General features: G+C 39.8%; 1 protein-coding gene across 2 annotated transcripts; it reads left to right on the forward strand.

Annotated features, from left to right (window-relative positions):
• Positions 1-25,988, forward strand: LOC129770209 (ras-interacting protein RIP3-like). Of its 2 annotated transcripts, XM_055772904.1 has the most exons (5): positions 1-812; positions 910-1,422; positions 23,878-23,976; positions 24,039-24,109; positions 24,173-25,988. In XM_055772904.1, exons 2-5 carry the CDS (start codon positions 997-999, stop codon positions 25,344-25,346), a joined length of 1,770 nt encoding a protein of 589 aa, XP_055628879.1. In that variant the 5' UTR covers positions 1-812; positions 910-996; the 3' UTR covers positions 25,347-25,988. The 2 variants fall into 2 exon arrangements, with proteins under 2 accessions (XP_055628879.1, XP_055628878.1); XM_055772903.1 differs by having other exon boundaries at positions 1-1,422.

Genomic DNA, 25,988 nt, shown 5'->3' on the forward strand with positions numbered 1-25,988 from the left:
TTGGCTCACTTCGCGACACAGTTTTCAAGCCATCATTTCGTCGTCAGATCTGTGCGAACGGAGTGGAGAGAAAGAAACGCGAATTGTTTCCATTGGAAGCTTTTTTTTTACATCTCTCCAGTAAAATTGCCTCTACGATTCGACCGAGAATAATCGTTTTCGATTGCTGTCGTGCGCTTTTGGTAGTGAATTGTTTGTGGAGCATCGAAATATCGGTTCGGAAGTCATATTTGTGCGGAAGTTGTGTGTGTTTTTCCACCCAGAATAAACAATGAAACATAAATAGAACTGTGGAGTTTCTTGACGGTGTTTTTTTTCGTTAGCCCACTCGCGCTCCTGTTCCTGTTTCCTTCGCCTCTGCGGATTGCGTATTTTTTCGATGGAAACTAGTGCACTTTTATTGCGCTTGAATGCCGCTACCGTTTCGCAGTAGCGCGTTTTGTGCTTGGGCTGAGGAGAATAAAAGGATATTTACTGTTTAGATTGGGGTGAAGTAAACCAGAGCAGAAATCGAGTTGATGTATGAAGTTGGAGATATTTCTCCATGTTCCATTCACCGCTGCTGGCTATTTTTCGGACACACGAGTGTGTATCAGTCTGAAGCAACGGCAGCCAGTTGAAAGGAAAGCAAAGGAGAAAGAAGTTGTCTACGAGAGTGGAGTTTTTTTTGGGGGGAACAAGGAACGAAAAAGAGATCGGAGGAGGAAGGCTGCCAAATCCAGTTTTCGTGTGTCAAATTGTTCGTAGTCCCACTGTCAGATTGCGAGCGCTGCCCTTTTCCACTGATGACAAACGTTGTGGCGTGATAAAAGGTGTGCAACATTCCTAGGCGGAGACGAAAATTTGTAACTGTCCCCCCTTCCCTCTCGCTCTCTCTTTCACACGCGCACACATTGCGGAAGCATTCAGGATTGGCTGCAAAATCACCGCAAAAGCATTTGTGAAAGTTGTGTCAATATTCACACACGCAGGAATCAACAAACAAGTCGACTAGCTATGAATACATCCGATTTTTCTTCCTCCATCAACCGAAACTCACCGAAACATGATTTCCCCCATCATCAGTCGCCAAACAACAATAACAACAGTGCGGATTTCCACTACTATCACAGCAGCAGCCAACAGCATCAGCAATTCCCGCAGCAGTACCCTCCAAGTCCTGGTGGCCATGTCGGGGGACAGCAACAACAGCAGCAGCAGCAGCAGGACCTGACCATCGATGGCATTTCAAACAACTTTCCCCATCGGAGGTCTCGTGCTTCGCGCACATTCAAGAATCCTCCCCAGCCCCACATGTGCATCAAGGAGAAAACCATCGACGGGAAGGAGGTGTTCATCAATGTGCTCAGCTGGACTCGAATCGCCAATCCGGACAACCCGGATGCACCGATTCCGCTGTATGGCGGAATGAAAGTTGGCAAGGTAAGCAATAAATACAAAGGCACTGTCCTTTATTGTCTGCGGAGAAGAATGGCCCACCCACTCGCGGGTGGTGTGGAACTTTTGATAAAGGATTAGATTCCAATAAGAATAACTTGACTCAGTATAGTTTTGCGATGTATCATTTCTTTGTCATTCAGGGTGAACAAAAAAATACACATTCCCTGTGATGCTCCAACCTTATTGCTCATAAGAGACAGTGTTAAACAAATAAATCTGTAACTGCAATAATTTAATCAATCAGAAGTGACGAATCACCCACAGGGTATGGGAAATGATTAACAAATGGTTCTTGATTCCTGAGAAAGGTTTGAACCGATTTCTCAGTGATATTGCTAGCATTCGTGGTTCAAATGATTTGTTGATAAATGATAGACTTCCATCCAGAAATGGATTATGCACATTCATTCGATGAATTTTGATGAGATTCTGCTGAACTGCTATTAACTTACGAACGGTGGTAATGCGAACGATTGATGTCTACTTTTTCTGGTAAATAAAGCCATAAATTTGGGAACATCCTTTTTCCGCAAGCCACTTTTTGTAACTAAAGGGTGTGTCACATCAAATTGCATCACGGAAAAAACGCTGTAGAAATTCGCCCAGTAGACCGATCCTTTTGAAAATTTTAGACAGTAAAATAAAAACTATTAAACAACTTTTGGCATTTTCTTTTTATTCATACTTCGAGCCCAAGCCGATATGCTCGCACCTTCCTCTTTACCCCGTCCATAAGGTTCTGTACAACGTCAGGTTGTAGTTTTTTTTGAACAGAAATCCATTTTCTCTTGAAGTCCGCCTCCGATTTGACAACTTTTGGGTTCTTCCGGAGGGCCTGCTTCATAATCGCCCAATATTTCTCTATTGGGCGAAGCTCCGGCGCGTTGGGCGGGTTCATTTCCTTTGGCACGAAGGTGACCCCGTTGGCTTCGTACCACTCCAACACGTCCTTTGAATAGTGGCACGAAGCGAGATCCGGCTAGAAGATGGTCGGGCCCTCGTGCTGCTTCAATAGTGGTAGTAAGCGCTACTGTAGGCACTCCTCAAGGTAAACCTGCCCGTTTACCGTGCCGGTCATCACGAAGGGGGCGCTCCGCTTTCCGCAAGAGCAGATCGCTTGCCACACCATGTACTTTTTGGCAAACTTGGATAGTTTCTGCTTGCGAATCTCCTCCGGAACGCTGAATTTGTCCTCTGCGGAGAAGAACAACAGGCCCGGAAGCTGACGAAAGTTCGCTTTGACGTAGGTTTCGTCGTCCATTACCAGGCAATGAGGCTTCGTCAGCATTTCGGTGTACAGCTTCCGGGGTCGCGTCTTCCCCACCATGTTTTGCCTTTTGTCGCGGTTAGGAGCCTTCTGAACCTTGTATGTACGCAGGCCCTTCCGCTGCTTGGTCCGCTGGACGAATGAACTTGACAAATTCAGCTTATTGGCGACATCCCGGACCGAACTTCTCGGATCACGTCTAAACTGCTTAACTACGCGCTTGTGATCTTTTTCACTGACGGGGCATCCATTTTTGCCGTTCTTCACCTTCCGGTCGATGGTAAGGTTCTCGAAGTATCGTTTTAGTACTCTGCTGACCGTGGATTGGACGATTCCCAGCATCTTACCGATGTCCCGATGTGACAACTCCGGATTCTCGAAATGAGTGCGCAGGATTAATTCACGACGCTCTTTTTCGTTCGACGACATTTTTCCAAATTTACGAAAAATTTACAGTGAAGCATGGCCAACGTGATCTATACACTCTTATCTGATTATAAGCGAAAGTTGAAGATATAATTCCTAAAAATTAAATTTCTACAGCGTTTTTTCCGTGATGCAATTTGATGTGACACACCCTTTATCGATGCTTCCACAGCATTATGATGGATTATGAAGAATCACTTACTGAAAAATACGCGCTTTTCTGGAGGGAACCTCCAATGCGAATAATCCCCTCTCCGACACAGCTTTTCAACGTTGAGCTTGAGCTTGGGTAGACTGTACACTTCGTAGTTGCTCTCTGTTATTGACCTGAACCAGCGAAATTGCACAAAGAACACACCGAATGACGCTTGGGAGTAGCAAATCATTCTCATTGTGCAAGTTTCGGTGATTCGAGCATGCGGTAATCAACAGCTTGTATCACTTCGGCCTTCATTACAGCAAGAAAAACGGCAAAAGAGAGATCGGGGAGAGGCAAAAAAAAGAGATTAGAAAGAGACAGAGAGAGAAAGAGAGAGAAATTGGAGAGAAAATAAGAGAGATTGGAGAGAAAGAGAAAGAGAGAGAGAGAGAGATTAGAGAAAGAGAGAGAGAGAGAGAGATTAGAGAAAGAGAGAGAGAGAGAGAGATTAGAGAAAGAGATAGAGAGAGAGTGAGAGATTGGAGAAAGAGAGAGAGAGAGAGATTGGAGAGAGAGAGAGATTGGAGAGAGAGAGAGAGAGAGAGATTGGAGAGAGAGAGAGATTGGAGAGAGAGAGAGAGAGAGAGATTGGAGAGAGAGAGAGAGAGAGAGAGAGAGAGAGAGAGATTGGAGAGAGAGAGAGAGAGAGAGAGAGAAAGAGAGATTGGAGTGAGAGAGATTGGGGGGAGAGAGAGAGAGCACAGCCGCCCCCTGAAGTAGTCGCCTAGATGTGGTCCCAGGGGGAATAAGGCAACGAGTAGAGGGCTTGGTTTTTGTGGGTGCGATCCCCACTCGACGTCTGGGTTAACCCTTCCCAGATAAGACTGGTAGAGCGTTCCTCACCTCTATAAAAAAAAAAAAAAGGGAGAGAGAGAGAGCGAGAGAGGGAGATTTTGTATTCCGTGTATTGAGAGAGCGCAACTCTGTTCAAATTCTGGAGGCGATCTGGCGTAGTGGTAACATCCATACCTCCTCACGCAGAAATCGCGAGTTCAATTCTCACTCCCGGCATTCTTCCAAAAATGGACGTAAAAGTGACGAACCAGCCGAAATGTGTTGAAAGTCACTATAATATAGAAAAAAAAATCTGTTCAATTATTATTGATAATTTCTTCCAAGATTTCAATCTCGGCAAGCTGATGTCCCTTCGTATTTCGCCTTCTGGGAGGAGAGTTTACAATCATACGAAGAATTTTGTTTATATGCGTTGAAGTTTTAATTTGTGTGTTGGAGCATAGCACTCCCAAACGGTTGTTTGTATACTGCAAATTTATTCGTTAGAGATAATCGAGATTATCTATTAATCAGGGGATACAACGACCTGATTAAAATGTTGCATCTTGTGTCTGTTTTGTAGTGCGTGCTCTGAAGGTAAGCTTTCGATCGAAAGTTAGACCCCGATATACTGCTTCTGAAGACCATTCTATACTATTGCCATCAAGACTGACTGTCATATTTTGAGGAGGAAGGAAGCTTTGGAGTGTTCTTGTGGAGAAACAATATGACTTGTGTCTTTGCTGCATTTATGCATATTTTCCAATTATTGAAAAAGCGTCTAATCCTCTTTGAAGTTTAGATCTTAGTTATGTGATACTACTACCCTTGTAAATAATGACAGTGTCATCTGCAAATAATGACAGTTTCCCATCAGATGGGAGTTCGGGAATATTTGAAGTGTAAATATTAAAAAGAATTGGTACCAAGATGGATCCTTGAGGAACACTTGCATTCACCATGAATTTCTCAGATGGAATATTGTTTATAGAAACATTGAACGCTCTATCAGAAAGATATGTTTTGATAATTTTTATCAAGTATGTAGGAAAACCAAAGTTCTGGAGTTTGTAAATGAGACCATTATGGCAAACATTATCAAATGCTTTTTCAACATCAAGAAGTGCCATGGCAGAGATTTTGAAACTGACTTGTTTCGTCTAATTATGTTGTATACTCTACGAAGCTGGTGAATGGTAAAGTGGCCATTTCGGAGTTGTGCTCATCTGCAAAAGCCAGAATGCGCGTTAATATAATTTTCTCGAATACCTTCTAAAATGCTGGGACGCCTCCCACTCACTCGCGATGCAGATATTTGACTTGTCGGCGAACGAATGAATCGAAACGGGTGCGAAAAAGAAAATGACGAAAATGACGTCAATTTCGACCAATCGGGAACGTTTGGATAGGGGTTGAGATTTTTCAATTTTCGACAGTTAGTCACATGATATATATTATTTTATTCAAGGTGAAAAATAGAGTGCCGAAATCGATACAAAAATCTCATCAATCCATCATGAAATGACCGAACAATAAGCGTTTGAAATGGGTCATTTTTCACGATGCGATCAATTTTCGTTTTTCGATTCGAACCCCAATAGGTTCCCGAAAGACGTAACCCTACGTCAAAAACCATACTTGTCGTTCCTCAAACGGCAACGCAACCAGATTGCTGCTGCTCTTTGCAATTTTGTAATAATTTGCGGCTCGCTGACTAGCTAATTTATACGCACTTGCATACCCAACACCGGCTACTGCTGCTAAACCACAGTGTCAGAGTTGATTGTTTTCTTGATCTTTTACACCCCAGCCAGTCTAGTCGGGTAGGATAAACAGCGGCCGTAGAGTTTCATAATCGCACAGAGTCAGACGATTGGATCACACCGCACTACTGACCGACCAGGCAATATGAATTTCGCATGACCCTGCGTGAAGGTGCGTTAGGCTGAAACATTTAAAACGGCTACTGCCTGTTTACATATGCGCAATCGGACCTTCATTGAGGAGTTGAAACTTTCTAACCCGTTGGGATGTTGTTCGGATGATCATCCGAAATAAAACAAGTGAGGATGGTCGGTCATAATATGCCACTTACGCTGTCATAAAAGTCCACTTTCTCCGGCGCTAAAATATCATATTCAATAACCGACCGATGAAAATGCATCGAAATGTAAACGCCCCGAGCAACGAGATAAGTGACCTTTGCTTCGGGGCGGAAGCACAAGCAGAAACTTATCTGGCCGATTCCGCATCAGCAACGACACACAACGTATGCACATATAAAAAGTGAAACTTTATTTATTATCAAATAATCAGCACCTATTTTGCTCTGTGTGTGAAGCTATTGCAATCCGTCTGGATCATCTTTATTGTTTTCCAAAAAACGTTTGTTCAGACTCAATTACTTATAATCTTACGTTTACGGAAAAGTTTAAACTGGAACATAGGTCGTTGGTTGCATGGAATCATTACTAAGGTATCGACAAACGCATGGTTCAATGAATTGAATGTAAGTCTAATCATTACTTGTTAGATGCATTAAAGTGCCAATGAACATGGCCATCTCGAATTTTCAAAAGGAACTTGAATAAAAATGTTGATTCTCACGAATAGGGGTTTTCGAATATTTTTTGACGTAGAACTACGTCTTTCATTAAGTGTGTCAAATCAGGAAACAGGTCACGTTTTTATGAAATAAAGTTAACGTAATAACTACCTTTGTCGGGAACGGATTTTGGCGATTTACATACTAAACGAATCGGAAATTTGATTCGTTTAGTATGTAAATAAGATTTGTTTAATATGCTATACCTTAGAATCCCCTGGTTTGTAAATGGTTAAAATTCATGAAAACTTTAAGCGTTTCCATTTTCCCATACATTTGTTCTGTCCATTTGTGTGCTTTCCCGAACAGAGCTGTCAATAACGAGCAACTTATCGAAGACCAACGGAGGGGAAATCGTAGGATTTAAAGTCTCCGTGAACAAAGGAAAAGTAGAAGAATGAAAGGGAATACTTGCCTAGAGTATAAACAGTGGATCTCGCTGAGGCAAACTTTCATTCGGCATCGGACTGTTGAGCAATCCAGTTCACTTTGCTTTCGCTGCGCTTCTATCTAAGATTGGACCCCACCAGTGGTAATCCAACTTGGATATCGTCGTTTGGTTTTTCTGTTCGTTTTTCGCGTTATTGGTATCGTGTGTTTTTCTTTCCGTGTCATAAATTGGACGCTTTGCGTAGTGTGTGATGAGCAAGAAGAAGAGGAAGGCAGGCTCAAGCCCTGCAAAGAACGAACGCATTGCCAGGGGCAATAAAATTTCGAGGCAAGCGTCATCTAACGATGCACGCGATGTTGGTGCAGTGAAAAGCGCTCGCACTGAACCGAGCCTTCGCGAGTGTGACACCGCATCGAACAACAGTGAAGTAGGCGATTTCGGAGCGTCGGTCGAAAATGTAAACACCGTTACCCAGGCAGCAACCAAAATCAAGCTCCCCCCGCTGGTGGTGAAGGCGGTCGCTCTTGACAAACTCATCAGCGAATTCGCATCGATGGGTGTCATCATAAGGGCTTCGTTGGTGCCTTTAAGAATGCATCAATGCATTAAACTGACGTTATGGCAAAGCAGACGTTTAGGTTGTGCGCTAAAAAAATATTTGGGGAATACCAAGCATCTTGAATGTCTTACTGGAATGTTATAAGTTATTTGGGTTAGCGTGCTAGTCGCAAAACTGCCTTCAACTAGGATTGGATTTGCGCTAATATTGATCATAATGAAGCATTGCTACTGTTTTCGAGGTTATTATGAACAAAAAGAGTTTATTTCGCTTGTTTAGTCACCAAGAAAGTGAAAGTCGTTCTGGTTTTGTATGTGATTAGGTTTCGCTTGCCAGTAGCAAAACTTCCTCCACTAAGGGTGACAGATGCGCTTCTCTCGAGCATGAGAAAGTAATGCAACTTTTTTCGAGGCCAGTAATATTACCAGCAGCGTTTCCTTTGAGAATAGCGCAAAATGATGAGAAGTGTTTATATTCCTAGTAGTTTCAAGCCACCAATGTGTGGCGACTTATATAAAATAACAGTGTAGTTCTACGTCAATAATGCGGTCGTATCTTGGACACAACCTCCTATAATTTTTTTTTGGAAATTAACTTTAACGTCCGATTGAACTGATATTTTGCACAGGGTTGTTTTTCATGGGAATCAACATTTTTAATCTAGTTCCCTTTGAAAATTCGAGATGGCCATTTTCATTGGCACTTTAATGCATCTAACAAGTAATGATTAGACATAAAGCGGGACCTACATTCAATCCATTGAACCATGCGTTTGTCGATACCTTAGTAATAATAGCAAGCAACCAACGACCTATGTTCCAGTTTAAACTATTCCTCTCGATTCAGTCAAACTGTTAAAACCTGGAACCTTCCAATTTTTTCGAAAATTATAAATTGTTGACGTAGAGCTACGTCTAACCTTTCAATATAGGGGCCCATTTCAATATTTCGGTGTGAAAAAGTGTTCAGTTTTTGAACGCTAATACCTCCTCAATTAATGAATGGATTTTGGTTCCAAATACACACATTGATAGGAAATATCCTCAGCACATATAAAGTTCAAATTGATGAAAAATTGGAAAAAAGAATTCCCTATTTTCCCATACATTTTGTCTGCGCTCCCGCAGCAAACAGCTATTCATTACAACCAACCACGGGTACGGGCGAAACGTATGGACAAGGTGAAGGAAGGAGACAAAAAAGAGATTATAAACAGGGATGTCAAAAAATCACAATCAACGATCAATGAATAAGTATATCCCCCTAGTCGGATGTTTTTAAATCACTTCTTCTACTACTCAAGGTTTATCGTGAGTGCAAGTCACATACGATTAATCCCATCCCATAGAGCGGATGATGAGTTCTTGATCGGAAAGTGTAACAAGAGACGATCAACTGAAATCTTACGACACTCGTCGAGGGATTTTTAATTCTCTATTGTACTGACCGCAGTGAGTGGCTGACTCAGTCTCGTGTCGATTTTATTATGCTGTCGTCTCCCGCCCGATAAACAGCAGACGGGAAATGGATGCAATTGATTAATTTTATTACCAGCAGATTTTGGCGAATCTCATCCCGCCCAAAATCGTTTCTTAGATTCCAATAATTCTAAACATTCACATTTCTCTTCAAATATTTTTTCTAATAATAATTCAATTAGTGATTTCACGAAACACTTTTCGAATTCAATGGAATTTAAGACCCTTTTTTTATTTTGTAGATAAAACGGATCACATATTTGATTAATTCAATTCTGTGTGGTTACGTTTTTCGTTGCAAATAAATGTAATGAATTAGTATGGACATATGTTATTCATATATCGTGGACTTCCGACATATGTGGCAGTAGATTTATTGAACGGCTAATGTTTTATTTTTCATATCTCTTCAAACTTGTTGCATCTCTTAAGTGTACATACTGCTTTGACCGCAGATTTGCTTTGTTGAATCTGAAATTTCAGGTATTCAGTCTTCATATTGTCGAATGCATACTGTTGGAACAATCGGTATCGCAGCAAATGATTATCAACATCCTACCTAATCATCAAACGGTATGCGAAGAATTTCAGTGGAATATATGCTTAGTGAGAACACAATTATTATTAGAGCAGATAAAAGTCCGACTGCAAGTCATGAACGTCAATTTAATGTCCCCAAGATAAATTTATTCTTTGAAGGTCATCAACCTTTCTAAAGATGATCAGATGGAATATACAATAGAACCCCGATTATCCGCGGAATAGTCGGGCTAGGTCACCGCGATTTTTCTTCATGAAAATCACACATAATTGATACGAGTTTGAGTTTGTTGAAAATCCCCAAGTCACTAGTTGCTAATACTACCATAAGGTGTTGAAATTATTAAAATTTTTATGCTTTTTAACGATTTTCCTTAAAGAGGAATTATGATCATGGCTTGACCACCTCTGATCATGGTTTGTCCAAAAAATGATCATGGTTTGTCCGGTTTGAGAAATCACTATTTTTGAATGAAAACATTCGAATTCTCAAGTAGATGATTGCTTGAGTTTACTGTCATCACATTGATCCACTCATAATTTAAGCTTTCTTCGAAATATTGCCTTTTCTTGGGCATTTCAAAAGTATTTACCTCAACACACTCAACATAGAGAAACATTATTTCTGCTCTGCCAGAAGGACACCATAAACAAACTTCAACACGCCAAGCGGTTGCCATAGAAATCATGTGGACAAAACAACATTATTGAATTGGACAACTCATGATCAGAATTGAGGTCATCAAAATGTGTTAATTTAATGGTTTAGCTATGTAAATCTGATACAAATGGTGTGCAAGATTGATGTTTACAATATTTGTATATGTGATAATCCAGGAAAGGTCTGAATACGTGCCAAATAGTCATCTGGTGATCGATTAAAAGTTAGCTCGAATGAGGGAAAGCATTGATCTATCCATCTGTGAGGTCATGTACACCAATGTTCAGATAATGTGAAATGACCAAAACGAAAACGCAAGACTCTACTGCTCAATGATAAATTTCGGAAAGGGCAATGGAATTACTAGGGAACTCGCTTTCGCGGATAATCGAGGTTCTACTGCATTCCAATGTCGTCTGGAATAACCAAACCAACACTTTATGATCGTGATGTTGTGTAACGAGATAACTTATTATCCTCGTTCACGTTCTCCTTTCCCACACATCTATCCTTTCCCACACATCAATTTCCCCACACATCATAAATTTCAATGCATGTCAAGTGCAACCAAATATCGCTGTCCCAAAATAATAAATAACATTAGTCACCCAGCTCGAATGTATGTTTATTACTTTCCGAGCGTTGCGCATAGCAATGCGGAAAAGTAATTAAAACATAACCCACTTGAAGCTACAGCCACGCTTGCTCTCTCTCTCCCTTTACATAGAATGTTTTAAGTTTGAGCCACGCGTGACCGCGTGTTTATGATTGTAAGCTGTGTAGAGTTTAAGACAGTATTTAAGCAAAATGAAAATAAAGATTCAGGCCACTCATGTGACAGACGTCGACTATTACCTGTCTACTTTTTTGTGAAAAATCCGAAACGTACCGAAACCGCTACATGGCGACCAGTGACACCGAGTCACGAGTGAACCGACAGATCCGATGCTGTTATCGCGTAAAGTGAACTTAAACGCAGAGTTTAGAGCCAATGGTGAACTGCAAAGTTAAAGTTTTTAAAAACAAGAAGAAGAAGAAGCCTACTGTTGTGTTGTGTGGTGTGTGTTTAGGTACCTTCCAACTGGGTACGGTATGAATATAAATCATTTAAGCTAAGAAAAATTCGCTAAATGAACTTTTAAACCGACCGGACGCAGTGCAAGTGTGAATAAATTGAGTAACGAAACATTCAGTGAAAAGATGGTGAAAGTGGAAATCACCAAAGTGGGGAAGAAATTGGACCCCAGCGGAAACTATTGAAGCCGTTTACGAAAAATTAGAATCGCAGACACAAGTGAAATCGTGAAGCTGACAGTAGCCACCTGGCCAACCAGGATAAATAACATTCGCAAGTTAAGCAGTATTCTGCAAAAATGGTCATCGATTTGGACCCAACTGGACACTCCTAGAAGGATCCCACGTTCAGGATCGCTGCATTGTTTGGTGGCACATAGAAGCGAGACCACTGTCAGAAGTTTGGAACCGGCAGGCGGGTTTGACAGCCGAGGTCGACGGGCAGTTTTGAGACCCGAGAAAGACGGCGTTAACGATGGTGTTATCGTTTGGTGCTGCTAACGGCGCTGATGGAAGTCGCTGATGACGGCGCTAAAGGTGGACCGACAACGGCATTCCCGACAATAGCGATGGTCAATTGACAAGGTATAATTTGATTTTTTTTTTATAAGTGTGAGAAATAGAATATAACTAGATAGGAGTGTATAAAGGTACAAAATCAAATTTATAGTCACGAAGAATAATGAAATGCTATCAGAGTAATACAAAACCGCAACAAGCCAAACCTAAACAATGAAATAGCACTCTAGCCTTATTAACACCACTTTGTGACACTTGTGTATGTGTTTTTTATTGAATTACGTTTTTACAATTAACCAAGCTTAGATTAAATTCAAAATTATATGTGTATAGAGGAGTCAGAAATGGGATTACTTAATTCAAAGAAAACCCAGAATAGTGGTGACCCTCAAGTTAACATAGAGAACCATTTGGAGCAACATAACACGCTCCATGAATCACAGGAAATACTATTAATAATAATACTAATTATGGTGAGCATTCTTGCCTTACTGAAAATCTATAAATTATACCGATTATGTGCGGAAAAAGAAGCACTTAAAGCTGCGCGCTCAATAGCCGCAACGCAAAATTTATGAACATTGTACACTGTGAATTTTTTTTTCTCCCTCTTTTCTCCTGTATACAGAAATAAAGTAAATGAAATGAATAAATAAACTTTCTCATTTATCTTTATAATTATATATCAGTATCCATATATGGCTCAAGACCCAGAGGTCATAGCCCCAAAAATTAAAGAAAAGCTTACGAAGCTAAGTGCAATAGAAAAGTCAATACAGCAGGAAACTATACTAAAACTTAGGAAAAACACCCAAACACAAAAATTAAAAGAAGCGGAGAGCTTCTACAAGGAAATAAAATCTCTTGCATATCCCTTTCTGGAAGGAAACCTAGCTCCCGAATTCAACAAACTCTTAGACGACGCTAGAACATTCTATAAGTCAATTAAATCAACTCTCGAAACGGCTCAATCTGATACTATGGCAAATTTTGATTATAAAGAGGCTTCGGCCATGGTCCCCATATATGACGGGGCACCTGATGGCCTCGATCGATTCGTTAGCTCAGCGGAACTTTTAAACGACATAACACCTAACGCCAATAAAGCATTGGTGTATAAATTCCTACTCACTCGACTAGATAAAAAAGCTAGAAGAGCTATTACCAACAGCACAGATACACAAACATTAATCGAAAATTTGAAAACGTCTTGCAAATCAAAAGCTAGCGCTGATAACGTGCTAGCTAAATTAAAGTCAATTAAAAGTAAATCCATCGATGAATTGTGTAAGGAAGTTGAGGAGCTCACAGAACAACTCATCGACCTACACATCAAAGAGGAAACATCACCAGCAAGGGCGACAAGGTTAGCAACCCAAGCTGGAATCGATGCCCTAATAGAAGGTATAAATAGCCCCGAAATTAAAACCATATTACGATGCGGCACTTTCGCCAGCGTAACCGACGCGGTGGAAAAAGTAAACAAATACAAATCACTGACCGTCAAACCAGTGACCGTGCTCGCTTATTCAAACACATATCGGGGGCATCGTTCGCAATTCAATGCCCAAAACCATCGCGGAAATCAAAATATTCGCGGCAGAATCAACAACAATTTCAACCAAAACAGACAGCGTGGTACACAATATAATGACTACCACCGTTTCAATAACAATAATAGATTCTACCAACGAACAAACTTCAATGCCAACACCCAAAGCAGGGGCCGTGGCGGATATTTTAATCCCCAGCGACAGCGGTATATAGGACTAGCGGAAAACTTAAGCGGCCCGCCGGCGAACCTCCACGCCGAAGCGGCGCTGAGTCAGGAGGAAGATCAGTTGCAAACATACTAAACTACAATTTAACTTGTTCAATGTTCGTGATTCTAAGACTGCGCATGTGCAACAAACCATGCGTCTTAATAGTTGATACAGGAGCCGATATATCGGTCCTCAAAAGTAATTTTATTCATAGCACAATGGTTGATATAAATAACAGCTGTATAATAAGAGGAGTGACAGATGGTAAAATTAAAACTATCGGAATGACTAAGACAACGGTCATTTTCGATAACAACCAAATCCCTTTGGAACTACAAGTTGTACCGGAAAATTTTCCTATTAAAGCAGATGGCATCCTAGGCCGAGATTTCCTCACTAAGAATAAATGTAACATTTGCCTAAAAACTTGGCTATTATCTTTTGACTACAAAAATAACACGATCGAGATACCTATACAAGACACCTGGGATGGTCATTTCGTCATACCACCAAGATGTCAAATTATTAAGGAAATTAAAATAACAAATTTAACAAAAGATGCAGTAATAACATCACAAGAAATTAAACCCGGCGTGTTCTGCGCCAACTCTATAATAAACCCTACTACTCAATTCATAAAATTCATCAACACAAATACAACAGAATCAATTATCCCTAAAAATTTCCAACCAAAAATCATACCACTTGAAAATTTCACAATCAAAAATATTAAAGAAAACACCAAAATTAACAATCGTGAACGTGTAACAAAGCTACTAAACGAATTAAACCTAAATTATACCCCCTCAGAGGCTAAAAATAAGCTATTAGAACTTTGCAAAAACCACAGCGAGATATTCGCCCTAGAAGATGATTTGTTAACCACTAACAATTTTTATAAACAAAATATTCAGCTTACAGACAAATGTCCGGTATACATAAAAAACTACCGAACACCACAAATACAAATACCTGAAATTAACAATCAAATCACAAATATGCTAAAAAACAAAATAATACGACATTCTACATCACCATATAATTCTCCAATACTCCTCGTACCCAAAAAATCAGATTCACCAGATAAAAAGTGGCGACTAGTAGTAGATTTCCGCCAACTCAATAAAAAAATTACACCAGATAAATTCCCACTACCGAGAATAGACGAAATTCTCGACAACCTAGGAAGAGCCAAATATTTTACCACACTAGATCTAATGGCAGGTTTCCACCAAATTGAACTTGATGAGGAATCCAGAAAATTAACTGCATTTTCATCATCTAATGGTCATTACGAATTTAATAGATTACCATTCGGTCTAAATATTTCACCCAATAGTTTCCAAAGAATGATGACCATTGCACTCAGTGGATTACCACCAGAATGTGCATTCCTGTACATTGACGACATTATTGTCGTTGGGTGCTCGGTGAACCATCATTTAAATAACCTAGAAAGAGTTTTCTTACAACTAAAAAAACATAACTTAAAACTAAACCCAAAGAAATGCTCATTTTTCCGACCTGACGTCACATATTTAGGACACAACATTTCCGCATCCGGTATTCAGCCGGACAAATCAAAATTCTCAGCCATATTAAACTACCCCATCCCCACGTCTTCTGACGACGTGCGTCGATTCGTTGCTTTCTGTAATTATTACAGAAGATTCATTAAAAACTTTGCAGAAACTGCACACCCATTGAACAAGTTATTAAGAAAAAACGTACAGTTTGATTGGAACCCAGAATGCCAACATGCATTCGAAATCCTAAAATCTGCCCTATTATCACCCACAATTTTACAATTCCCCGACTTTACAAAGGAATTCACACTTATAACAGACGCGTCAAAAACTGCATGTGGCGCCGTTTTAACGCAAAATCACGACAATGTCGAACTACCAATTGCTTACGCCAGCAAAGCATTTACCAAAGGAGAATCGAATAAGTCAACTATAGAACAGGAATTAACTGCCATCCACTGGGCAATCACCTTTTTCAAACCCTATCTATACGGGAGAAAGTTCACAGTAAAAACAGACCACAGACCTCTAGTATACTTATTTTCAATGAAAAATCCATCCTCGAAATTAACGCGCATGAGACTCGACTTAGAAGAATTCAATTTTGATGTGCAGTACGTTCAAGGAAAACTGAATGTAACCGCAGATGCCTTATCAAGAATAGCAATTGACATTGACACACTGAAATCAATAAACGTTTTGAACGTAAAAACTAGAGCAATGGCACGAAAAGAAAAAGAAAAAGGAGCAAACGAACTCAGAAACACAAACCTTCCTGCACTCGACAACACTGAGTCTGATCAACTCAAAGTATTCGAGGCAGTTGAACCAACAGAATGGGAAAACTTACCCAAACTCCAATGCGGACGCGCATCTGGAAAGAACGAAAACGTTAGCGAAATTAGAAATGAAATTATGAAATGCGCAATCAAAAACAAAACAGGATACAAAGAATTACTGTCGACAAACATAAAAATTGCAAGTAACATAAAAGAAACCCTAGGTAACGCATTACATGAAATTGAAAATATGGCCAATAAACTGAAAATTAGCGCGATAGCTCTAGCGCTATCAAGCGTGATTTTTCAATTATGCAGCGTACAACTCTTCAAGAAGACGTGTAACGACTCGCTTAAAAACTTGCAAATTGTGCTCTACACACCCAAGCGTGTGATAGATAGCCTTGAAGAAAGATCAAAAATCCTGAACAATTATCACAACACCCCACTGGGTGGACATATCGGAACAAACCGACTTTATAAGAAACTAAGCAGACTATACTCTTGGAACAACATGAAAACTGATATCTCCGAATACGTAAAGAAATGCATGCAATGTCAACAAAATAAACACACAACAGCAACGCACGAAAAATTTATACAAACCAAAACCCCGCAAAAACCATTTGACTGCATATCTATGGACACAATTGGACCTTTTAACAGGTCAAACTCTGGCAATAGATACGCACTAACCATACAATGCAACCTATCGAAATATATTATAATCAAACCTATTCAGGATAAACAAGCATCTACAATAGCAAAAGCATTTATCGAAAACTGCATCCTTGTTTACGGCACTCCTTCAGTTGTCCAAACGGACCAAGGAACCGAATACAAGAATGAATTATTCGAAAACATATCGAAACTATTACAGATGAAACAAAATTTTTCAACACCCTATCACCCTCAGTCCATAGGAGGACTTGAAAGGAATCACCGTTGTCTGAATGAATACGTGAGACAATTCGTCAACCCCTCACAAAGTGATTGGGATGACTGGTTGCCTTACTATGCATTCTGCTACAACACGACTCCCCATACAGATTTTCCCTACACACCTTTCGAACTTGTTTTCGGCAAAAACGCCACATTACCTCTCGACTTGAAAAATCCCACTTTCATTGAACCAGTATACAATTTCGAAGACTATCACAAAGAGCTCCAATTTAAATTAAAAAGTACAGCAAAAGCCACTAGAGAATTGATTGACAAAATAAAAACGAAGCGCATAGAGAAACAAAACAAGATAGCAAAACCTATTCAATTAAAAATAGGAGATTCAGTATTATTAACCAACGAAAACAGAAAAAAGCTTGACCAAGTGTATCAAGGACCTTTTACAGTCACTTCAATAAAACACCCTAATGTGGAAATTATAGATGAAAAAACTAAAAACACACACAATGTACATAAAAACAGAATAATCGTTAATAACGCCAACCTCCCTTAGGGGGAAGGGGTGCTACACCTTGTACAAATAAAATATGAAATTTTCTATTAAAACGTAGGCATAAAAATTTAAACTTACGACATAATAAAAATTGTACTTACATAAAGCAAATACAAATAGAAGATAGATTTCAAATAATGAACTATTTTATCCTACGATAGTTAAAACAGAGAGAGTAAAGCAATAACACTTTAAATTTCGGCACACTAGAATGATTCCACTCTATTACATCATTCTCCCTAAGAGGGATGGTGTAACGAGATAACTTATTATCCTCGTTCACGTTCTCCTTTCCCACACATCTATCCTTTCCCACACATCATAAATTTCAATGCATGTCAAGTGCAACCAAATATCGCTGTCCCAAAATAATAAATAACATTAGTCACCCAGCTCGAATGTATGTTTATTACTTTCCGAGCGTTGCGCATAGCAATGCGGAAAAGTAATTAAAACATAACCCACTTGAAGCTACAGCCACGCTTGCTCTCTCTCTCCCTTTACATAGAATGTTTTAAGTTTGAGCCACGCGTGACCGCGTGTTTATGATTGTAAGCTGTGTAGAGTTTAAGACAGTATTTAAGCAAAATGAAAATAAAGATTCAGGCCACTCATGTGACAGACGTCGACTATTACCTGTCTACTTTTTTGTGAAAAATCCGAAACGTACCGAAACCGCTACAGTTGTTTTTGCAACTTACTATTGTTCTGATGTTTCATCACACGGCACCCTATTATTTATTCGCCGAAATTTAATAAAAAGATATCCTTGAATTTAGCGTACGGTTTTAGTAGCAGTGCAATATGGGTGGGCCAGTCTCAGGATAAGAAAACATTTTTAAAAAAAGCTTAATTTTTATAAATGCATCAATAGTAAAAACAAAGCATCTTACACTTTCAAAGCTTTGTGATAGCAGATAATCATTTCCCATTTGAATTAATTTATGTTTTTGATTAATTTAAGATAATCTAGGTCTTTTCTTGCCACCAGTATTCTCGGGACCGAAAGGGGTGTTTTTGGGTGGGCGGAAAAATATACTTCGCAAGACCATGTGCTCGATGTCGTAATAGCGTTGGCAATTAACGCGTTTACATTAACTCATAAAATTAGTGATTTGAGGGGGATTATTGTCTGAAGTATGAAGACAATCACCAAAGATTCTTTTGTAGATGAATTTAAACACCATCTGAGAAATCCTCTGTGGAAAATTAAACATTGAAGTCGTCCTATCTGCTGTAGCGCATTTTTAATTTCATCGAAGTAAACGCGCTCGGAGAGGAAAATTGAACGCCCGGACGAGAGAGCGAGAATCGTAAAGCGTACGTCATAGAGATACTCATTCCCATGGAGCAAATTCTTGTTAGGAGTTGTAAACAAAACGAGGAAGGAGAGTTACTCAATTATTCGAACTAGTTTCAGTCTAGCAATGCTCTGGTCAACTCAGAGTTACCAAGAGAAAATCATTTGGTTATGATTGGAGAGGATTAATGGTTAGTCTCAGTTTGCACAGATTGCGATCTGTGCAGTTTGCGATTAATCGTAAATCACATAATGCTCCCTTGTTTTCCTCCCTTATTATAAATAAATATAGGCGGTCGCTTCAACGTTAACTATATGGCTATATAAAGTGAGCGATGATGGGGCTTGGCCACATTTAGTGATCCCCGATTTTTTAAATTAATCGTTCATCAGTTAATCGAATACTTTTCAACAGTTTGTTATTCGATACGCCCCAATTAATCGATTAATCGATTAATCGTCACACTGAGAAGAATAATTAGTTAGATTAATATTTCTCATTTGCTAGAAAGCCATCTTGAATCAAAAAAGTGTTCATTCCGCCTGAAAATCAATAATGATCTTGTACGCTCCACTAAACTCGTAAACGAAGCTCAATTCGCGTGTCGGCATTGAGTTTCGTTTACGAGTTTAGGGGATCGTCAAAGATAATGATTGATATTCAGGATAAAACTGCAGCGACCGTATGTTTTTTTTTGGATCGATTAATCGACGTAAATTATTCGTTCGCTTCGATTATTGGTTGCGCAGTATTCGTTCGATTAATAATCGATTTCTTTAGGAAGTATTCGATTAATCGATTAATCGAACGATTATCGGGGATCACTAGCCACATTCTATCATCGGACGCCAAGCAGGAAAGACGCTATCTTGATATTAATTTTCAGCATAAGAGATTGCTGCACTTGTCGGGGATGTATGCGGTGCGATACCGCAAGAGTGAGAGACAAGAATTTCAATGGGATGTGGAGCAGGAGAGCTTATCGAAGTGTGTTAAAAGCGGTGGAAGCGTCGTGCCGGATGAATGAGTGGCTAATCGCGCTCGATTTGATAGAATGCTGGTGTTTTTGAACGGTTTTATTTAGCTGTGACATATTTGTATGTTTGTATGTAACATATTTGTCTATGGCTCTGTACCACATTAATTGAAATTTGACCCCTTTCTTGTTGACCGGTTGATCTGAAATTTGGAGCACACCTTTATCTCTGCAGTCAGTATAAAACTGCGTATTTCATAATCTTGGAAATCCAAGATGGCGACCGCTACAAAATGGTGGATTACATATTTTCTCAAAGCCCCATCAATATGGGTATCAAATGAAAGGGATTGACTAGTAGAACACAGTTATTTATGAAAAATGCAAATCCAAAATGGCCGCCACCACAAAATGGTAGATTACATATTTTTTCTAAACCCCATCAATATGGGTATGGAGGACTTGACTAGTAGAACACAGTTATTCATGAGGAGTGCAAAGCCCAATTATATCACGATACCAGACGGTAAATTCCTATTACGATATGCTTGCCATCAAGTATGTGTTCGTTGCCGGCTGAACAATAATCCCTGCAACATTTGCACGACAAATTTTGATTTTTTTTTCGTATTTGAATCTAAACGTCTGAGTGTTTGCTGAGTGCTGAGGTTTTATTTTATCCTTGGATTTTTTCCTGTGATTTTGTACATGAAAAGTTGGTCGTTCTGGGATCTGTGCACCATGATATTCGAATAAATGACACCCCTTAGTGTAGTCCTACGTCCCTCGGGTTATGTCCCAGACGTTACCCATCCGTCTTTCATTCAGTATGCTTCAATTTTACCCGTATTATGAAAAATAAATTAACAATGTATAAATATGATTCCTCCCTCACCCTTGCTATCCCTGCGTAAAGAACTTTTTGTGAATATAACCTCAACAAAACGAAGTATAGAAAGTTGGGTATAAAGTTGAAATATAACTACACAATCTACGAATAGATTAAATGAAGTGCAAGGAAAAATCTAAGAAGAACAAGAAAACATGTAAACTTTGTATTTGTTACAATAAATATTTTATCAAAGAATTGATATTAATCTAGATCATGCGGAGTCAATCAGACATATTTTTCAACTGCATTTAGCTTGAAAAAAAAATTCTTGCACCTTTTTTCCTATGCATTTTCTGACAAATGTTTCTCAGATCAAAACAACAAACGTTTTCGTGACTGGGGCTTTGGTTATTGACCTTTTTGGCCGAGCACGAATTTCACCCAACAATGATTATCTTTCTGCAGAAATCTATGGGACGTTAGATTCCTACTATACGAAGCTAGAAGACGAATGTTTCGAAAACTCAGGAAACGTTTTTTCGAAATATTAAAATTGATTGCCGGTTTCAGAATCATGAAAACTTAACATTTGGCGAGTTTATTATTACAATATGGTTAAAAATGTTTTGAAGTCAATAATACTGAAAATCCAGTTCCTGCTAAAATGTCAGTTGGGCATTAATTGATAAGAAAATGTAGCTCATTTATTTTCAATAAAAATGTTTTGCCTCCAACATTTTTTTAACATTTTGAGAAAAAGATAGCAATGAAGATGGTCAAAAGAAACATTACAGAAATGCAAAAATTCGCGTTAGAAGAACAAGAACAAAGGTCAGGTTAGATGCAGTGATCTATAACCATAAACCGTGTCCCCATGCACCTCAATTAATCACATTGGCGACAAGTTTTGCGACGATCTTCTATCAGTGATTTTATGGACATAGAGCGAAACGAGATTTTTTAAGTTTTACCTAAATGAAAACGTATTTTCTAGCAGTTCTAGAAAAAAAAGTTCCACAAATATTGTTGTAATGTTCGAGTGGCGGGAAACGTCATTTTGATCTGCTCGAATGATATAATTAATGAAGGTTCATTTCGCTATTTATGAACTACATATAAGTACTACACCCTACATCTAACAGACTCCTGAACCCTACATCTAACCCAAAGTCTGTTGCTGAATAACGCACCGTCCATTTTTTTTGTCACATGCGGACATGCGAAATATTGTCGCAATTCGGTTTTCAAAAATCAATGTTTAACTAATGATACAATACTATAAAATTTTTATTTTTGAGAATCGAGAATTTCGTGAAATCGTGCGGGAAAAATGCGGGAATTCATATATGGAAATTGAGTGGCCACCCTGATGAATGCTTTCATTGAGAGAGGGTGCGAACATTTCGTGAAGCAATAAAACGCCTCTTTGAGCAGATTTTCAAATCAACTCTCAGAATTAGCATTGATCTATCGGAAAAAGTCAACAATAAGTTTATCGATTTATCAGTCATCCTGGTAGCGTCAGATGCCAGCGGCAACAAGGCTTTTCGAATAGCCTTCCAACATGGTAGCAAAATAGAAACTGAGGTTGGCCAAGGCGAGCACAAAAACTATAGTGCTCTCACTGCTATCCCGCGACATGCAACAACCGCTGACCAATCTTGGCTTTGATGGACTTTCAACATGTTTATAATTTTTTGTGATTTCAATAGTTTGTCTTCAATGCAATTTTTGAGCTATGGATAAAAGGTTTATGGTTCAACAAATTACAAACATCGCTAATACACGTTCCGTCTTTCGAAAGTGATTATCATCACACTTCATTCAGCCGGCAAAGAGATTAATACCGCTCAAAATCCTTGCACCCAAACGTAGCGCTCTCGTTTTCGAAATTTTAAATTTACACCCCAGTAGAGATGCAGAAATGACGTGGTGCAAACATACAGAAGCACTCTCCACCAGACAGCATGAAAATCGTCGCGATGTCTCCACCGAACAAATTTGCATCACTGTGCGAGATATCTATCTTAAATATTGATAAATGATGGTTTGAATTGTTAGCCTCTAGCCGTCTGGTTCCTAACCGGATGATTGATGAATCGTGAAACTGAATCTGCGATCTCACGATAGCTTGTTTATCTCAATAAATTGAAAACGGGCAAAGCTTAAATCGCAATTGCACATTGTCCGATCGAGCACTGCCATTGCTATTTATATTTCATGATTTATTTTTTTATTTTTTTATACACTAGTAAAAATATAAAAGCTATTGTTTTCTTAGCGCCCAGTTCAGAAGCTTCTGTTTCTACAGCTCCTACACCGACGTAGATATCTTCAGATGCTTCCAAAAATTTCCAAGGTTTGGCTCTGCTGCATCAGTTTTGGTGTATTATTCTTGGCATGTATTGCTCAAAAGAGTAAGATAAAGTGTTCTGGTCTCCGAATTGATCTGAGTGAATTCTAGTGTTTCAATTTTTCAGCTTGAATTCAACAATCAATAGCGATACGTAGTTCAAAAACGGTAAAATAGATTTCGTCATGAAGTCGTTCAAATGGTTTAATCTTCATTTGATTCTTTGGTTTCAGCCTATTTGAATCTCTCTAGATTCCAGTGAGAGCCATTTTGTTGCGGGTGAATTCAGCATTTTCAATAATTTGAACTTCAATAATTCCTGAATTGAGTTAATCCCTCCTGTTCACTTTGAGCTGTGCGAAAAATAGTTTTGCACAGCTCAAAGTCCAATTTACTAGTCCATGTTAGAGCCACCGCAGACTGCAGACTGATTTGTCGGCCGATAGTTTGGTCGGCTTCCTAATCAGTACGGAGAGGTATGCATGTGCGCACATCACGCCGATTCAGTTGGGTCGGTTTTTGCACCAGAAGGCCGACCCGACCAAACTGTTGGTTGACAGAAAGTCTGTAGTATGCGGGGGCTCTTAGGCAAACGCCTTGCGGTTTACACTGACATATGAGGTTCTATTTCCAACGCTATTTTGACATTCTATACGAAATTTTATAAAAGCATTGCAATAGATTGTTTGCATGAGTCATGAAATGTCTGAGCGTAAAGCACTCAAAATCGGATATTTTTTACAACATCAAAATTGGACAACTTTATTTTAAAAAATCTGTAAATTCTGCATGAAATCAAAAATAAACTGTAATCTGTAGCTACAGAATCTTTGTTTGAAAATTCGAAAAAATCTGTACAAATACAGATTATTCTGTAGATATGGTGGTAACCCTGTCCGAGGGTCGCAGGTTGGGTGTAGCTAATTCAGATATTCATGATGAATTTTATCCGTTTCAGATTCCACCGGGAGTCTTGCGTCCCCCACCGCTGGTATACGCGGTCATGGCTAGTCCCGAGGTGCTCAAGAAGGCTGGAAGAAAGTGTCCCGATACACCGGTAAGTGATTGTGTCGGAAACGCAATGGAGGTTTTTGAACTAACGCATTTTTGTTTTTGCAGGAACGAATGAACCTTGTTGATCTCATGTGTGAATTCGTAGAGGCTATGAATCCCAACCTGCATCTATCACGGTGAGTGTGAGTTCAGGTTGAAAAACTTGACAAAGTTATGCTAACATTCCAACATCCCCACAGGAAACCGGAAATCTTGAAGGATCGTGATCTATCGGGCGAGTTGAAGGACGTCTGGAGTGCGGTGCAGGCTTGCCGCGATAAGGGACGTGTTGACAGTGGCCCACCGGAAAATCTAGTCGTATACACCGAGTTTGGTCCCGAAACGGCACCAACATACGAGCAATCACAACAGCATCAGATACACCAACAACAGCAATCGCAATACCATCATCAGTTGAGTTTGCAAAACTTGGCTGAACCGTATCAGTTACAACTTCAGCAACACCAACACCAGTCGCCATCACACGAACACTCCAGAAGCAAGCAGAAGCATCAACAAAGTGCAATTACAAATAGTGCTACCAGCAACAATAACAGTATTGACACTAACCTGGACGCTCCAGATTGTGCGAACGCAAGTAATAGCAGCAGTGTTAGTGTCAGTAAATCAGAGCCGCAACCTCACACCGAACCACTCAACAATGGTACCAACGGCGGCAACAGCAGCGTGGACGAATTGATCAAGGAAACCGAAAGTCTGCAACTCTCTCCCACCGGGGACAACAGCTCGAAATCGAACGGTCTTACACTGCCAACCGGAGGAAGCACCCCGGCGTCCACGGAGAACACATCCTCCTCACCCACGACTAGTAGTGAATCGAATTCTGTGCCAGTATCAGCTTCTCAGCAAGCTTCTCCCACTTCACCAACAGCGGCGGCGGCGGCACCGGCGGTGAGTCCGACGTCTGTTGCTGCTGCTGCTACAATACCACCACCTCCCCAGAAGGAGTCGAAAAACTCATCCAGCCATAACTTCTTCCCAATGTTCCGATCTTCCAAGTCATCCAACAGCGAAAAATCAAATGAAAAGGATAAGGACACCGGCAGTGAATCGCCGGCACCAGACACACCGGTCAAAACGACCAGTAAAAAGAGCGGTTTGAACTTTTTCCGCCGAAACAAATCCGACAGTAAAAAGGAGCAACCTTCAACACCAACCAAACAGCAACAACAACAACAGCAGCAGCAACCGTCACCACCCACAACAACTTCGGAAAACAACAAGCTAAACTTGCTGGTTGAGGAGAGCTTGTTGCATCACCATCATCATCATCACCACCATCATCATCTGGTGGATGGCAGCAGCGGAACGGGTGAGATCATCGAGAACTCGGCCACTATTGTGGCGAAATAAGGAAGGGATTTTCCTCCTTCTTCTGCTCTGTCTGCTAGTGAAAGGATGCGACGAAAATGTGATAGTTTTGGAGCAGCTTAACGCACGAGATGATGGTTGCTTGCATGCATGGGAGGCTGGCGTGTGCGTGAGTGAGTGTACATAATGGGGCGTGTGGGGGAAGGTCTTGTTCCGGTGAAGATGACGATGGGTGAGTTTGAGGGGAATGACAGAAAAAAACTTTTAGCTAGCTACAAAAATTGCTTGGTGGACAAGTTAGTTGCATGACCGTACACATTGGAGTTCTTCCGGTGCAGTCGCTTTAGCGGAGGTAATTTTTTTGAGGAATGTTCAACTTTCATTTGTTACTTGACCGATCTCAATAATATCCTTAGCATGTTTGAATTGAAATCATGGAAATGAACGTTTTCAAATGGTGAGGATTTTTTTTTGTGAATTATCATAATGAGTATTAACGGATCGCTCTCTTGCAAGTTTACCATTGTTAGGACAATAAACTTTCAAAGCAACGAACAAAATCTTGAACAACTAAAATGACGTTAGTAATGTTATATTTCGTGTTTTTCTTTGGCCAAGAAAATTTAGCGAGCTCTGATGGATGATTCACCAGAATGAATTCAGGGTTTTACATCTTCAAGTTGC

The sequence above is a fragment of the Toxorhynchites rutilus genome, chromosome 2, assembly GCF_029784135.1.
Source record: "Toxorhynchites rutilus septentrionalis strain SRP chromosome 2, ASM2978413v1, whole genome shotgun sequence".
Classification (NCBI taxonomy): Eukaryota; Metazoa; Arthropoda; class Insecta; order Diptera; family Culicidae; genus Toxorhynchites; species Toxorhynchites rutilus.

What these genes read in the sequence shown, in the direction of transcription:
- LOC129770209 (XM_055772903.1), top strand. Translation starts at nt 997, where the DNA reads ATGAATACATCCGATTTTTCTTCCTCCATCAACCGAAACTCACCGAAA. An exon ending in GAAAGTGTCCCGATACACCG is followed by an intron (nt 23,977 to 24,038) that starts GTAAGTGATTGT and finishes TTGTTTTTGCAG; the next exon opens with GAACGAATGAACCTTGTTGA. An exon ending in CCCAACCTGCATCTATCACG is followed by an intron (nt 24,110 to 24,172) that starts GTGAGTGTGAGT and finishes ACATCCCCACAG; the next exon opens with GAAACCGGAAATCTTGAAGG.